Here is an 18,659-nt window from a genome sequence, read left to right on the forward strand (position 1 = left end):
TTGTTTCTCAGTTATATTTAATACCCACTATACTGTATTTGTCTAAAAACACTTACTGCATCAGTTTATCACAGTAAACACTTAGTGAAGGGTGGCACGGTGGCTCAATGGTTAGCACTGTCACCTCACAGCAAGAAGGTCACTGGTTCAAGTCCCTACTGGGCCAGTTGGCATTTCTGTGTGGAGTTTGCATGTTCTCTCTGTGTTGGCAGGGTTTTCCTCAGGGTGCTCCGGTTTCCCCCACAGTCCAAAGTCATGCGCTATAGGTGAATTGCGTGAACTAAATCAGATGCAGTGTGTGTGTGAATGTAAGAGTGTATGGGTGTTTCCCAGTACTGGAAAGGCATCCGCTGTGTAAAACAAAAGCTGGAATATTTGGTGGTTCATTCCGCTGTGGCAACCCCTAATAAATAAAGGACTGAGGTGAAGGAAAATGAATGACACGATGCAATTGAATTATGTTCTTTAATAAAACTAAATGTTCTGCTTCTACTCCTGTAATGATGCTTATCTCAATTTATGGATCCTTGCAGAAAAACTTGAGACAATCACATGTTTTTAGCTTGATTTCAGCCTCTATGAGTGTCCTTCAGACGTGTTGTGAACACTGCTGTGAAACCTATTTAGCATAGAGAAGAATTAGTTAAATAAATGTGCCTTGCTGTTTAATTAGGTTATTATGGTCCTAGTTTAGTAATCCTCTCAGCTCCATGACATTGTTGAAATAATTGTGCTTCATTTGAGGAGTTGTAAGTGATTGCAGCTCAGATGCTTCTTGTTTTATTGTTAATATGTACAGCATGCATTTTGTAAGTAATCAAATTTCAGTTAAATGCCTTTCAGTAAAAAATATTATTATATTATACAACATGAACAGTTTCAAACAAAATCATTAGCCAATATGTGCAATTTGAAATATTTTAACCCTGTAGAACCCAAATACAGAAAACAAAAATATCAAAAAATGAGGAGGCCTCTGATGAAGAAATTAGTATTTATTAAATTTTAGTACGTTTTTAGAGAAATTTTGAAACGTAATAATATTGCAACATTGGGTTAGAGCAGAATATTCTGTATTTGTACTCACTTTGTCTGAACGGGTATATAGAGCATTTAAGCATTCATTTGCAGGGTTATTCACTTACTTAGCCCGATAGCAGTATATATCATGAGTGATGATCACAAAACAATCATATATATATATTATTAATAACATTCAGTGTGTTTAATTACTTGCAGTGATGGTTCATATGACAGTTCTTTTCATCTAAAAAGCACACGCGACACCGGTGAAGTAGTTGTCTATGTAGATCTTGTAGTTTTGACCCTCTGGAAGTGTGGAGGCGAGCTTCATCACCTGATAAATCAAGTCCAGATTTAAATTGTCATATTCCATCTACAGTTCCTTGATACACATTAGAATCATAGAACATGCCAGAGATTCCAGTTCTCACCCATAGAATGTACAATAAACTTGCATATGAGCTTCAGACGCGCTTTGGTGGAGGTGTTCACTGCTCCTGTCAGCGATCTCCCATTATTATCCAGCTGCAATCTCAACCGCCATCATATCGACACGTTTAGGGTGTTTTACTGTATTTTACATTTGTCTGAATATTTTTGAATAGTAGATATTTAATAAAATAAAGGTTTAAATGAACATTTCATACAAACATTTTAGAGAAAATGTCAGACAGGTGGGCCTTCAAAAATTGATTGGAGAAAGAAGTGGGCCCCGCAGTGTAAAAGGTTGCGAACCCCTGGTCTAGCATATATTTCCTTCACAAGAACTGTTCCAGTGGCCTTCCATTTACCTACTATATTTCTGACTATATTGATATATTATTAATTAAACTCTACTAACTATTAATTATCTATTAACAATTGAATATGTATTGAAATTGCAATCCTGTCAGCTCTGTTTTGAATCTGATCAGTCCGTTTGTAATGCTGACAAATCTTAAGATGTCTTAAAAAGCAGCTGTCTGCTTTTTACAGGAACTTAATCTGGCCTGAAACGTCTGACATTGCATCGCTGAGTGATGCAATCTCAGCTTGCATCATAGAGGCTGCATCCAGATACCATTGCTGAATACAGAGAAGCCAAGACTTTTCCTTTCTCATTTTTGCTAATCTGTGTTGTTTCAATCCCCCAGTGCTCGTCCAAAAGTCCACCGTCAGCATTTTTTCAGTTCATTTTGAAAGTAAAACAATGGCATCTGCTCTGCGGCCGCATTTCATTGATCACTTTTGACAAGGTCTTTAGCCGCTAGCCGTTTAATGATTACAAATACGCTCGCTACAAAAGGCTTTTTCACCGTAATACGCCATCAAGTCTGATTGACTCTCTGAGGCGTATTAATGAATGGTGTAATTCCAGCCGTAATGTGTGACAATGGCAATATTCAGTGTCTCTGCTTTATGTGTATGACAAATGGAAAGGCTTATTGTTGGCAGATTTGTGCGTCTGTTTCTAGATTAAAAAGTAGTGGAGCATGAATATCTATTATATTCTTACATTGGCACATTACAAAGCTGCATAAGCTAAAGCACCACTGAAAAATAAATAAATGGATTAAAATCAATAACTAAATAAATGCATATATAAATAAATGTAAAAATATGAATGAATGAATGAATGAATAAATGAACAAACAATTAAAAAATAAAACAATATAAAAATATATAAATAAAAATAGATAAAATAAATAATACAAAAAATAGAGAAGCTATATTGTCACTGGAAGAAAATAAATAAATAAAAATAAATAAATAAAATACGAATGAATTAATAATAAACAAATAAAGATAAAGAGCCTCAGCTGGGTCTGTTAGCGTTTCTGTGTGGAGTTTGCATGTTCTCACCGTGTGCACATTAGTTTCCTCCGGGTGCTCTGGTTTCCCCCACAGTCCAAAGACATGCGCTAAAGGTGAATTGGGTTAGCTAAAATTGGGCATCGTGTATGTGTGTGAATGATGTTTAACAGTGATTGGTTGCTGCTGGAAGGGCATCCACTGCATAAAACGTATACCTGGATAAATTGGCGGTTCATTCTGTTGTGGCAACCCCAGATTCATAAAGACACTAAGCCGAAAAGAAAATAAATGAATGAATGAATGAACAGACAAATAAAAAATATATTTAAACAAAAATAAACAATAAAACAATGCAAACAAACAATTAAATGTGTGTGTATGTATGTATGAATGAATGAATGAATGAATGAATGAATGAATGAATGAATGAAAAATTAAAAAAAATGCATATGAATGAATGAATCTAAATGACCAAATAAACAAATAAATAGAAACAAAATAAGTGAATGAAGTAATGAATGAATGAATGAATGAATGATAAATAAATAAATGAATAATCGAATGAATAAATAAATATTAATGAATGAATAATCAAATAAATAAATAGACAATTAAAAACTAAATGAATGAATAAATAAAAATTAATGAATGAAAGAATAAATGAACGAATGAACTAAAAAGTAAACAAAAACAATAAATCAAAACAATTAAATATGAATGAATGTGTGAATAAAAACAAATAAATAAATATGAATGAATGAATAAATTTAATATACAATTAACCAAACAAATTAATGAATTCATAAATGAATGACTAATCAAAAGAATAAATAAATAAATAAGGGGGTCACGGTGGCGCAGTGGATAGGACATTTGCCTCACAGCAAGAAGGTCGCTGGTTCGAGCCTCAGCTGGGTCAGTTGGCATCTCCGTGTAGAGTTCTCCCCATGTTTGCTTGTGTTCCCTCCGGGTGCGCCGGTTTGTGGTATAGGTGAATTGGGTAAGTGTGTGGGTGATTGAGTATGGATGATTGGGTTGCACCCAGTGATGGGTTGCAGCTGGAAGGGCATCTGCTGCATAAAACATATGCTGGATAAATTGGTGGTTCATTCTGCTTTGGCGACCCCAGATTAACAAAGGCACTAAGCCGAAAAGAAAATGAAGGAATGAATGAATGAATGAATGAATGAATGAATGAATGAATGAATGAATAAATAAATAAATTGTGCCATTTTACCAGCTTAAATGAATGTGAGCTTAATGACATTAACGTATCCTGAAAAGAGGAGAGTGTGTTTAGACCCCTAGAACTTTGTAAGATGAGACTCAAACTGAGCTTGATTTGTTGAAATGCTCATAAGCTGCCACTTGTTTACTTAATGTTTTCTCTAGGCTTAATTTGAGGATAAAAGGAAAGTCCCTTTTAAGCTTCTCAAGTCAGCTCTTTGTAATGTTTCTTGGCAGCTTTTGTTTATTACTGCTTCTGTTTACTTCAATGAGAGGAAATCTGAATAACATATCTGATGCTTATCTGATCCTTTCAGGTGATCAGTTTATTTCATGTTTGTTCAGATTTTTCATGCTGTAAGACAGAAATAATAATAAAATAAAATAAAATAATACATCAAATATTTAAAGTGGTACATAACAATCCATAAAATAAGATTAAAAAAAATATTAAATTAAATCAAATATAAAATACTACATAAAATACATGAAACAATACATGAAAAGTTTTTAAAATGATACATAAAATACAATACAACTATATATAAAATAAAATAATTAAAATATAAAATAATACATAAAATATTTAAAGTGGTACATAACAATCCATAAAATAAGATAAAAAAAATATTAAATTAAATCAAATATAAAATACTACATAAAATACATGAAACAATACATGAAAAGTTTTTAAAATGATACATAAAATACAATACAACTATATATAAAATAAAATTAAAATATAAAATAATACATAACATATTTAAAATTATATGTAAAAAATACATAGAATAAAACTGTACATAAAATAAAACTAAATTAATTGAATTAAATATAAAACAATGTTTAAAATAATACATTTAATGTTTAAAATCATGCATAAAATAATATAGTAAAATAAAAATATACATACAATTATAAAGTAATAAACAATTAAATGGAAAACATTGGATTTAAATAAAAAATATATCATAAAATAATATATAAAATAAATTAATAAATACAATTTAAATAAAGCTGAAATACTAAAATGTTGATTAAAATAATAAACAGTGGGTTAAAATGTCGTTTTGGTATAATATCAGTCCCCAATCATCTTTTCATTTTGTCAGAATATCTTGTTTTAAGATACCTCTGTCTCCCATGAATATCCTAAATCTGTTTAATGTGTGTTAAAATCATATGTGTTTTAGAAAGTCTGCAGTGGTTTAATGGCACTAAATGTTTCCTCGGGCCTAATGGTTTATTAAGCGATTAACTTCCATTTACATATTGTATCTATTATTGAGTCTGTAATAAAGAAATGAGGGCTGGTGCATTAGTCAGTTTCAGCAGCTAGATATATATGAGTTTGAATGAGTTCGTTCTCAAAAGTTTATTTCTATTTTTTATTTAATTATAAAAAAATATTTAATTGAATTTTTATTCATTTTATTGTCAGCATTTTATTTTTGACAATCTCACTTTCTTGGAATTCAATGATTTCCCAACATTTTTGTAATTTGCAAATGTAATGATTTTTCTCAGAATTTGAGTTTATGCTCCACATTTTTAGACATTTCTCTCAAAAAAAAAACATTTCTTGAATTTGTTTTTTGAATTTCTCAAAGTAATGATTTTTTTTTGCTTCTTAATTTATTTGAAATCATTCTCAACAGTCCATTTATTCTGTATTTTTTATTTTTATTTCATTTTAATGAATTTGTCAGTTTTATTTAGAAATTTCTTTCAAAAAACGTTTTTTTTTTTTTGGAGTTTAATGATTTATCAACTTTTTTTTTTTGTAATTTTTCCTCATAATGTGATGATTTTTCTTTCATTGTTTCCCTGAATGAATTTATTCTCAACATTTTATTTCTTTATTTGTGAAATTAAATATATTTTTTCCAAAAATAGTAACCTTTTTCTCATAAATACATTTATTCTAGATTTATAAATCTAAAATCTAGATATATCTATATTTAGAATTTTTTTTTTTGCTTAGTTTTTTGTTTGTTTTGCTTTGCTTTAGATTTTTTTTGTCTAGCTTTTCAGTTTTGCTTTTGATTTTTGTTTTGCTTTGCTTTTTTGTTTTATTTTGCTTTACTATGCTTTTGTTTTTTTCTTTGCTTTTTTGTTTTATTTTGCCTTGCTTTTTTGTTTTATTTTGCTTTACTTTGATTTTGCTTTGTTTGTTTTGTTTTGCTTTGCTTTTTTGTTTTATTTTGCTTTACTATGCTTTTGTTTTGTTTTGCCTTGCTTTTTTGTTTTATTTTGCTTTACTTTGATTTTGCTTTGTTTGTTTTGCTTTGCTTTTTTGTTTTATTTTGCTTTACTATGCTTTTGTTTTTTTTTTCTTTGCTGTTTTGCTTTACTTTGATTTTGCTTTGCTTTTTTGTTTTGTTTTTTTGCTTTGCTTTTTTGTTTTATTTTGCTTTACTTTGCTTTTGTTTTTTTTTTCTTTGCTTTTTTGTTTTGTTTTTTTGCTTTGCTCTTTTTTATTTTGCTTTACTTTGCTTTTGTTTTTTTTCTTTGCTTTTTTGTTTTGTTTTTTTGCTTTGCTTTTTTGTTTTATTTTGCTTTACTTTGCTTTTGTTTTTTTTTCTTTGCTTTTTTGTTTTGTTTTTTTGCTTTGCTCTTTTTTATTTTGCTTTGCTTTTGTTTTTTTTCTTTGCTTTTTTGTTTTGTTTTGTTTTGCTTTGCTCTTTTTTTATTTTGCTTTACTTTGCTTTTGTTTTTTTTCTTTGCTTTTTTGTTTTGTTTTGTTTTGCTTTGCTCTTTTTTATTTTGCTTTACTTTGCTTTTGTTTTTTTTTCTTTGCTTTTTTGTTTTGTTATGTTTTGCTTTGCTCTTTTGTTTTATTTTGCTTTACTTTGCTTTTGCTTTGTTTGTTTTGTTTTGCTTTGCTTTTTTGTTTTATTTTGCTTTACTATGCTTTTGTTTTGTTTTGCCTTGCTTTTTTGTTTTATTTTGCTTTACTTTGATTTTGCTTTGTTTGTTTTGCTTTGCTTTTTTGTTTTATTTTGCTTTACTATGCTTTTGTTTTTTTTTTTCTTTGCTGTTTTGCTTTACTTTGATTTTGCTTTGCTTTTTTGTTTTGTTTTTTTGCTTTGCTTTTTTGTTTTATTTTGCTTTACTTTGCTTTTGTTTTTTTTCTTTGCTTTTTTGTTTTGTTTTTTTGCTTTGCTTTTTTGTTTTATTTTGCTTTACTTTGCTTTTGTTTTTTTTTCTTTGCTTTTTTGTTTTGTTTTTTTGCTTTGCTCTTTTTTATTTTGCTTTGCTTTTGTTTTTTTTCTTTGCTTTTTTGTTTTGTTTTGTTTTGCTTTGCTCTTTTTTTATTTTGCTTTACTTTGCTTTTGTTTTTTTTCTTTGCTTTTTTGTTTTGTTTTGTTTTGCTTTGCTCTTTTTTTATTTTGCTTTACTTTGCTTTTGTTTTTTTTCTTTGCTTTTTTGTTTTGTTATGTTTTGCTTTGCTCTTTTGTTTTATTTTGCTTTACTTTGCTTTTGCTTTTTTTGTTTTTTTGCTTTGCTTTTTTGTTTTGCTTTTTTGCTTTGCTTTTTTGTTTTGCTTTTTTTGCTTTGCTTTGCTTTTTTACATTTAGTTTTGTTTTGCTTTTTTGTTTTGCTTTTTTTGCTTTGCTTTGCTTTTTTACATTTAGTTTTGTTTTGCTTTTTTGTGTATTGTTTTGTTTTGCATTCCTTTGCATTGTTTTTGCTTGTCAATAGTCCTTATCTATATCAGACTAACACTTGCATACAGTAGATAGACCAATACCAATTATCACTGCATGCATTAGCACATTAATTTTTATAACTTGATTTGACTAATTCCCATCATTCTTTTTATTAATTTCTTTATTTAACATTGTTAAAGACATATTCAGCTTTCTGAACAGAACATGTTTTTGTCCGGCTAGTGAATGGAGTGTGTGAAATGCACAGCTGTCTCTAGACCTCATTAGCAGGTATTACACATGGAGTTTGTGTTATTGCTCAGGGTGCTGCTATTAAAGACCTAATGCCAGATTTACAGCCAGCATTTGTACTTCGCTTTAATTTAGCATCCAAACTAATTTGTAAAAAGGTCTCCAAGGTCCCATGGTCTCCGAGCACCTGTTAAACTGCGATGGAGATTTGTGTTTCAAACAGGACAAAAATCTCTCAGGCAGGACGATTATTAATGTCCACTCACTTTATATTGTTTACTGTTTATTTTTAGCGCTGTTGTGACTTTGTGTGTGGATAGAACCATAAATCCTTATAATTTTCCTTATATATGCCTCCGCTGGGTTCTATTTTTAGAAAACATGGTCTGTCTGTCCACTGTTATGCGGATGACACTCAGATTTACCTGCCCTTAAGTTGGAGACTGTAGTCTGGTAGTCTTTGAACTTTCTAGATTTGAATGACATTCATCTGCGAGGGTTTCGGATTCCCCCATAAGTCCAAAAACATGTGGCATTGGTGAATTGGGTAAGCTAAATTGTCCGTGGTGTATGTGTGTGAATGCAAGAGTGTATGGATGTTTCCCAGTGATGGGTTGCTACTGAAAGGGCATCCGCAGCATAAAACATATGATGGATATGTTGGTGGTTCATTCCGCTGTGGCGACCCCAGATTAATAAAGGGATTATTGAATGATATTGAATGATATTAATTATATGATGCAGTTCCGGAAACTTCCCATTTCTCTGTTTATCCATCGTGTTTGACGGTCAATTTCTTTTGACCTCCCCCTGTTGTTTTAAAGAATATCTCAACGGCGAACGCATCAAGTATAAAAGCCTCGTCCGTTTTGTGAGGTGCACGCAGTCAGAGGAGGTCTGCGGCGCAGTGCCAGGCGAAAGTATAAATCAGGCGTTAGTCGAGGCTGAAATGCAGGGGTGACCGTGCTTTCACAGTAGCTGGCCCTACATTGTGGAATTACTGTGCATTAGATCTATATCATATCTGTCTGTTTTTAAATCCAGGCTGAAAACTTACATTTTTGATTTGGCATTTTATCTGTTAAAATTGTTTGCTTTAGCTATAGTTTTATATCTTTCTCTTTTTGATTTATATTGTGCAGCACATTGGTCAACCTTTGGTGCTATGTATAAAAAATGACATAAATAGACTTACTTTGGAATATTAAAAAGTCGTATTATGCAAAAATCACTTTTATAAGGGGTTTAAAGGTAGTTGTGTGGTAACAACATGTGAATATAACCAGCTTCTAATGATATATATATATATATATATATATATATATATATATATATATATATATATATATATATATATATATACACATATATACATTTGATACAAACAGTGTGCAGTAACATATTGATTAACATTCTCCCTTTGTACATGAGTGGAAAAGCCCCGCCCATTAGTGACAATCTCTCCCTAATTAGCATAGACCGCCCTGAGTGAGAGGCAGCTGTCAGCCATCAGAGTCCTGTAACAAATCTGCCACTATGCTGACACACAGGCAATTGTAACCCCGCCCTGTTTTGAAAAAAACCCCAATCTCATTTGAATTTAAAGCAACAGTCATCAAAGCCTAAAAGAGGCAGTTTCACAGAGTTATAATACAGTATTTGTTTGGTATTTTGAGCTGAAACTTCACATACACGCTCTAGGGACATCACAGACTTGTTGTAAGAAGAGGTTTAATAATTCTCTTTTAAAGCATTATGCATTGTTGTGTTTTCAGCTATAGTTGGACTGTATGTTAAAACATGTGCTTGTGTAATTCATTGACCCATATGAGGATCAGCTGGAGGGAAAATCGATAAATGCAAGGAAAGAGTCGTATCAAGTGGCCTTTCTTCTCTGGAAACGCGTGTTCACTTGCTGAGGTTGAGGTGTCTGTTTTTCTTTCAACTTCAGGGCTGGATTTTGCTCTTCTGCTTCATTTAAAATAAGCTGAACAGCATTTGTATTTGTTAATATTGTAGCTGTTTTTGCTCTGTGGATGTGAGCCTGTGCATGATGTTCAGATCAATAAAGGTAGTTGTGCAGAAATATAATTGGCCACAATTAATTAGTAGTACTAACTCTCACTGAAAAACTGAAACTATTAATTAATGTTAGTTATTGGATTGGATTGTTTTATTAAAGAGTTCTATCTATTAAAACATGAGTTTAAGCATTCGTAAAGTGTCCATGTTGTGTTTCTCTAATATTACCCTTCATAAAATGTGCAACAAAGCTGTTTTGCTCTTTGCTGTTTGTCATTGGCCGGTGAGCTCGTGTGGACTCAATAAAACATCAGCGCCTACCTCATACCTCACTACTCTTTTCAAAGGTCTACTTAAAAAAAAAAAAAAACAAGTATGAGGTCTACTCATTCTTTAAGTAATATTTAAAACAGATAATTTTACTCTACTTGCACTACATTTTTAGGCAAGTAAGGGTACTTTTACTTGAGTATAATTTTTCAGTACTCTTTCCACCACTGGGAGTTTGCATGTTCTCCCCGTGTTGGCATGGGTTTCCTCCGGGTGCTCCGGTTTCCCCCATAAGTCCAAAAACATGTGATATAAGTGAATTGAATAAGCTAAATTGTCGGTAGTGTATGTGTGAATGGAAGAGTGTTACGGCCCAAAACTCAACACTGGCTCGAACAACAATAACCAAGGTTTGAGCCGAACATATGAAAGACACAGACGACTGAATTAATAAATTGACGATCCGTCAACACTCTTTAATTCGCAGAAATAAGCAGAACATTAACAAAACAAAAATCAAATAGACAGGTAGGGCAGCTAAGCAAACAGGTCTCTGACTATACTGTTTTTAAATGGACAGATCTTACCTACAACTCCCGAAAAAGGAATAAAAACAGGTGAGTCTTCCGGGCCACTGCTTACCTTCACTAAACTATATAAATACAAAAACGTGACTATGAAAAAAATAATCCCCTACCTGCTATGAAAACAAAGTATCAAAATAAACAAAACTAGTTAACAAAATGTTAACAATCACATAATTCTAAATAGAGCTAGATGCATCGCCTGGCATGCGGAGCATCGCCAGCCAGACCGCCTGAGCGCCAGCCACCACCGAACTGCGGGAGCGCAAGAGTCAAAGTGAGAGAGGGAGAGAGACTGAACCGCCATTGCTGTCAGCCTTATATAGCGGGAATCCCCCGTGACGTCACGGGCGTCATCCACTCCTAGACAAGCCGGGTAGGAAACTCCTCCTATAACTTAAGCGCAACAAGCACAAATCCGCAATAAAGAATTATGGATTAAACACAACACAGACCCACGTAACAAAGAGTGTGTGAATGTTTCCCAGTGTTGGGTCCCAGCTGGAAGGGCATCCGCTGCGTGAAACGTATGCTGGATAAGTTGGTGGTTCATTCCGCTGTGGTGACCCCTGATTAATAAAGAGACTAAGCCAAAAAGAAAATGAATGAATGAATGAATGAATATCTTACACTCTCAGAAATAAAGGTACACAAGCTGTCACTGGGGTGGTACCTTTTCAAAATGTACAAATTAGTACCTTAAAGTTAATACCTCAAGGGTATATATTAGTACCTTAAAAGTACAAAAGTGTTCCTCTTAAAATTTATAGGTACTAATATATACCTTTGAGGTACCAATATGGACCCTTCAAGTACAAATGCATACCTTTTGAAAAGGTACCACCCCAGTGACAGCTCGTGTACATTTATTTCTGAGAGTGTAGGGTAAGGGATTTGGGATATCACTTACAGTAGTTTACCCAGTTTATTTAATGACTATGAACTGAAATATTCATTAAAAAATAAATGAAAAACAGCACTGTAAAATCTATTTCCTCCTGAATTATGTTTAATATATGGGATTACTACAAGACATGCAATAATGGAGGTTATGCTTAAAGCCTCGAAATGGCATCATAAAACACCTCAAAAGCCATAAATGATAGAGTTTAAGACAGCAAATTTGAAAAGAAGAGACTTGGAATCCAAAACAAACACATAAAGTTTGTGTGTATAGTGAAGTGTGGGATTAACCAGTCTATCAGATCGTTTAGATCAAAGGAGCCTAATTAGTTGAGGGTGCTTCAAGAGGAAAGCAGACACCCTTTCCACCCAATAATTGTTCCCTCAGAAGCGTAATAAGATATCATTTGAGAGTGAGACTGTATAATCATAATTGTAATCACACACACATTGTTCTGCTTTTATTGGAGACTCACCTAGACATTCAATACGAGCGTCATCATGTCCTTCATCCTCATGTTTGTTTCAAAGTTCCTCATATCAACACTTCTGTAAAATTAACCATAATTCCTCTTTCAAATGGGAGAGAAAATGATACTTAAAGTGGATGAATGTTAAGAGATTATTTGCTGAAGTGTCATTTAATCAAATGCTTAATGTTCTTACATTTATTGATTGATTGATTGATTGATTGATTGAGGGCTGCATAGTGGCGCAGTGGGCCTCCCCGTGTTTGTGTGATTTTCCTCCAGGTGCTCCAGTTTCCCCCACAGTCCAAAGACATGTGGTACAGGTGAATTGGGTAGGCTAAATTTTACGTAGTGTTTGTGTGTGAATGGGTGTGTATGAAAGTTTCCCAGTGATGGTTTGTAGCTGGAAGGGCATCGGCTGCGTAAAACATAGGCTGGATAAGTTGGCGGTTCATTCCGCTGTGGCGACCCCAGATTAATAAAGGGACTTTGCTGAAAAGAAAATGAATGATTGATTGATAGATTTTTTGGCTGATGGCACTTGGGATTATTTGTTTGTTCGTTCATTTATTTATTTACTCCTTAATTAATTAATTTAATTAATAATTAATCCATCTTTTGCCGAACTGGGACAAAAAATCTGCATTTTGGGCCACAGCGGCCCACCACATAAAAATCTAAATGCTACCCATCTGCGCATGCCCTTAAATATGTTTACTAATTCTATAAAAGCTCAAAAGTCATGTATAGAAATATTAAGAGATGGCAAAATGAAAACTTAAAAGTAATTTACTGTTATAATTAAATTATAATCCACACTGGAAGTCCATCTTGTGTGTGCCTGTGTGTTTTAACGCACACATGCAGTTAATGATAAACAAAATACAACAAAATAAACAAGTGAGACCCTTGACTATTTTGACAGATACACATTGATGTTGCTAGCTCGCACCAGAGCCCAAAATGGGAGTTGGTGACTGAGTCAGCCCAAAGAACCAATAGACTGCAGATTGTCACATGAGCTGGGTCACATGGGCACACACACAAAAAAAAAGTCTTACTGTCAGAGCGTCACTGAACACAGCATTGTCAATTAATTAAGCAGAAAAAAAAACTAAACAATAGGCTGCTAAGCATTTTATGGGTCGATCGGATCATAAAAAGATGATCAGCCTTGCCCAAAAAGTTTGTCAGTCCAGCAGGAAACTGCCTGGTCTGCAAGATGGCCAGGGCGCCCCTGTTTGATGGCAATTATTGATATTATCATTAATAAGAGTACAAATGTAAAGCCTTTTTTAGGAAACATTAAAAGATTTATTTATTTATTGTTTATTACACAAGAACATATTAAAATCAAATCTTTTAATCGTACAATGAGGTAATGTAGACTTAAATTGTTTATCTTACAATAATAAATGATTGTTTCTTTATCCTGTGTTTTTTTTTAAAATTCCCGCTCTTTCTGTATCTCGGTATCTCTTCATGCTCACATCTGTATGAAAGAAACTAATGATCATGTCTGTGTTTCTGACATGTTTTAGATTCAGCAGAAGCTCGCTCTGTCAGTTAACGCTGTGTTTTCTTCAGCTCAATAACATGAACACTCTCTGTATGATCAATATGCAGCAGCAAGATGGATGTAATATTTTCAGTTTGTCACTCATAACAGAAAACAGTTTATTTATTTATTATTTTTTTTGCTGACAGAGTAAAGCGGTGTACAATGAAATGTTGATTGTGGCAATAAAGCTGTGCGCAATGGAAATCAGCAAGAGCCGGAGACGGTATTGTTTAGCTTTAGGCAACATGGAGCATTTAATAATGCGCTGATCAATTATAATTTATTTAATTGTCTTTTGTGAGTTTGGTTGCTGCTGTTCACATATTGTGTGTGATTCTGGATTCATGCTCTTCATGTGGATCTACACACAAAGTCTTTACTGCACTGATGGACGTGACTGTTGCTTCAAAACATCTCATTATTAGTGTTTGCTACTGCAAGAGTTTAGTCTGATAAACGTGCATTAATCCTGCTGACACAAAAGACATTCATCAGTGCTTGAGAGCCTGTTTATTTATCTATCAATCTATATATATATATATATATATATATATATATATATATATATATATATATATATATATATATATATATATATATAACTTACGTTAGTTATGTTACGTTACGTTATGTCAAATTATATTACCTTATGTTAAGTTACTTTACCATAAGTTACATTACGTTACCTTATGTTATGTTACATTAAGCTACCGTAAGTTACGTTAAGTTACGTTACCTTAAGTTACGCAACTTTGTTACGTTACATTGTCAATTCAAGTTACGTTAGGTTACATTAGATTATGTTATGTTACGGTACGTTACATTACATTAAGTCAAATTACCTAAAGTTCGTTTACCTTACCTTAAGTTACATTAGCTTAAGTTACATTACCTTAAGTAACATTGCCTTAAGTTACATTACATTAAGCACCTTAAGTTAAGTTACATTAAATTGCCTTAAGGTAAAATAACTTAACTGAAGGTAAATTAACTTAATCTTACGTATTTTATCTTAAGTTACGTTACCTTAAGTTATGTTACCTTTAGTTACGTTACTTTGTTACATTACAATAAGTTACCTTAATTAAGTTACATTACCTTATCTTAAGTTACTTTACCTTAAGTTAGAGTTACATTGCCTTAAATTAAGTTACATTACCTTCGATTTAGTTATGTTACTTTGTTACCTTAACTTGCAAATTTTTTTTTTTTTTTTTTTTTTGGACACAAATACCCAGACAGTTGTGACAACAGTAGATACATTTTCCCTCATAAAAAAAATTATGAAATGATACATATAATCATTATTTATTTATTTATTTATTTATTTATTTATTTATTTATTTATTCATGTATTTATTTATTTATTCATTCATTTATTTGTTTATGCATTTATATTATATATTTAAAAATATATATTTTCTTCTTTTGCCAACCTGAAATAAAAATTGACCATAGATGTTCAAAGCTTAATTATGAAATGTTTTATTTTCTTCTCCTGTCAACTAGGTAATAAATACAATCAGTTCATTTGCATAAACATTTCCGGGAAAAAAAACACCTTTTTTTCCCACAATCCAATCACTTTTCAGAGGATAATCTAGCTGTGCATTTTTTTCCTGCTTTGGATATCTTATTCCACCTGGACAAGTATAACGTATATAGAAAACATAACTTGATGTTTTTGTTTTGACTTTAACAGCTTCTTTCCACAAGCAGGTTTTGGTTTAATGTGGTTTTATGGTGCACTTTCACTCTGTTTTCAGCTTTGCAGCTCCTTCATAATGACCGTTTGGAGCTTCTTTTCACAACTCTCTTCTGCTTTTTAATCTTTTCTCGAGCCAGTCTGTGTGGTTTAATGTAGTCGCTTCTTTCTTATAATTAAACCAACAGCACCCGCAAGGACGTTCAAACAACAGCGTATTGTTTTTCCTCCAGTTTCCTACTTGGTTATGCATCTGTTTAACTTAACTTCTTTTGAATCTTCGCTTTTTTATCTTAAGTTCACATCTGTCCTTCAGATTCATGAATAATGATCTTTTTTATCCTCAAAATATGCTCGTTATTTTCATAGTTCAAACTGCACGTCATCGCTTGTGTCCTCGTTATCGCAGTTCATCTGAGTAAACTTAACTTCTGCTACACACACACACACATACATCATCTGTCTCTTACATATTGAAAATAAATAAGAAGGAACGTGGCAAGATGTCACTTTTTACTTCAGTGAACATGCCTCAAATTATCCACATTTAAAGTGACCCTATTACACTACAAAGTTTCAAAGATAAAAAGATAAATGTGCACGATTGGTCTACAAGTGAAAGAATCAATTTGGACTTTCTAAAAAGAGTCATTGTTGATTCCGCTCCTGCACAAACTTGCAAACACATATGAGATGAGATATTTGTGATCTATTTGATTCGATCTATGCAATACAATCTATGTGTTATATGTGATGTATGTGATGTGCTAAATGTGATGTATGTGATAAATGTGATGTATGTGTTATGTGATGTATGCAATTTGGGTGTGATGTATTTGAGGGGATGTGCGGGATGTGATGTATGTGGCGCATGTTATGTGATGATGTATGCGATTTGGATGTGATGTATCTTAGGGGATGTGCGGGATGTGATATATGTGGCACATGTTATGTGATGGTTGTTTTGCGGTGATTGTGATGTGATGCATGTGTTGATGTGCATGTGATGTGATGTATAGGATGTGGTATATGATATGTCATATACGTGGTGTGATGTATGAGATGTGATATATGTGGCACATGTTATGTGATAGTGATGTGGTGATTGTGATGCGATTCATGTGATGTGATGCCTGTGATGTTTATGTTTTGTGCTAGATGTGATGTGATGCATATTATGTGATGTATGTGATGTGCTAAATGTGATGTGAAGTGTAAGATGTAGTATATGTGATGGGCTAAACGTGATGTGATGTATAGGATGTGGTATAGGACATGTCGTATACGTGGTGTGATGGATGGGATGGGATATATGTGGCACACGTTATGTGATGATTGTGATTTGATGGCTGTGATGTATATGTTATGTCCTAAATGTGATGTGATGCAAATGATGTGCTGTGTGTGATGTGCTAAATGTGATGTGGTATGTGTGATGGGCTAAATGTGATGTGATGTGATTTATAGGATGTGGTGTAGGACATTGTATACGTGGTGTGATGTATGATGTGATACATGCGGCACATGTTATGTGATTGTGATGTGGTGATGCGATGCGTGCGCTGTGATGACTCCGATGTGATGTATATGTTAAGTGCTAATTGTGGTGTGATGCATGTGATGTGTAGGATGTGGTGTATGTGATGTGCTAATTGAGATATGATATATGTAGCGCATGTTATGTGATGATTGCAATGTGATTCATGTGTTGGGATGCATATGATGTGATGTGTTGGGTGTGATATATGCAATATACGATGTGATGTATGTGATACATAGATTGTGGTGCCTGTGATGTGATATATGTTATGTGATATGTGATTTGGTGCATGTGATGTGATGCATCAGAAATGTTGTGTGGGATGTTATATATGTGATGTGATATGTGTGACATGTTATATCTGATGTAATGTATATGCTGTCATGTATTGGATGCAAAGTGTGGTAAATGTGATATATGGTATGTTATATGTGGGATTTAGTATGTGTTGTGGTATGTGATGTTATGAATGTGATATGATGCATGCAATGTGATGTATGTATCATATGATGTTGTTTATGTGATGTCATATGTGTGATGTGGCATGACGTGATGTATGAGAAAATACATTATTCAGTCAAAATTTCCTGCAGTTTTTATGTAAAATTACAGCATGTTTTACAGTTTTTTTTTTTTTTATTTATTTTTTTTATTTTTTTTTTTTACTACTTATGATTTGGTTTTTTTGCTTGTTTGTTGTCTGTATAACAAAATGATGTAGTGTAGATGTTTGTGTAGTTATGTTGGTGAATGACAAAAAAACAAATAATTACAGGCAGTAATGTACTGTAATTTTTATTGTTATTGTTATTTTATTTCTTTAACGTTCCTACCATATTTTTAACGGTAAAATTATGGCCATCACAGCTGCCATTTTTTACCATAAATTTAATAGAACTTTTACCATCTGCTTACGATTGTGTTTTTGTCTGAATAACAAAATTATGTAGCGAATATGTTAGTACTTAAAAACATTAGCGTATGACACATTTAAATTAATGTAGTAATTTACTGTAAGTTACAGATATTTACTTTTACGTTCCTACCATGCTTTTAACAGTTAAATTCTGCCCACCACAGTTGCTGTTTTACTGTAAATTTTACTTATTATTATTATTATTATTATTATTATTATTATTATTATTTGTTTGTTTGTATATTATTATTATTATTATTTGTTTGTTTGTTTGTATATTATTTATTTACTTTTACAATGTGCAAGTTTTTCAACATGCTTCACTGTAAGACAATGGCAATGTGGCACTCATTTACCACTGCATTGTTGTAATCCAGCGGCATGAAAGTGCGAGATGTAATTTCTATTGCCCTTCAGAGGCCATTACAGCTTCTAACCCAATAAGGTAATTGACTCAGTGCGCTGGGCTTTGGGGAATATGGCTGCATGCAATTTCCTCAACGAGAGAGAAATGACTGGCTGAAATATCAGCGCTGGCCGGCTCAATCGAGCTCACCTCTTGAAGCAGATTGTGGCCTTTTAGCGATGCACTCTTACAAAACGTCCAATTTAACTGATTGTGAAGAGAATTGCTTCTGCAAGTTACACTGTCTTTGCTTTCTCTAAGTGGAAATCAGGTTAAGTCTCTTTTTTTTGTCTGCTTAAAGGAGACTTTAATTAGTCGTCTTTCCTAAAACGA

The 18,659-nt window shown here is 32.7% G+C and overlaps 1 protein-coding gene across 1 annotated transcript in view; it reads right to left on the bottom strand.

Annotated features, from left to right (window-relative positions):
• Positions 1 to 1,267: 1,267 nt before the first annotated feature.
• The window catches only part of LOC130221397 (probable serine/threonine-protein kinase clkA), a gene marked incomplete at its 5' end in the record, with an annotated part of 48,708 nt that continues 31,316 nt past the window's right edge, over positions 1,268 to 18,659 (bottom strand). Inside the window, 1 exon segment of the mRNA XM_056453872.1 lies at positions 1,268 to 1,357. Coding sequence (XP_056309847.1) covers positions 1,268 to 1,357 — 90 coding nt within the window.

Source organism: Danio aesculapii, chromosome 1, assembly GCF_903798145.1.
Source record: "Danio aesculapii chromosome 1, fDanAes4.1, whole genome shotgun sequence".
Taxonomy (NCBI): domain Eukaryota; kingdom Metazoa; phylum Chordata; class Actinopteri; order Cypriniformes; family Danionidae; genus Danio; species Danio aesculapii.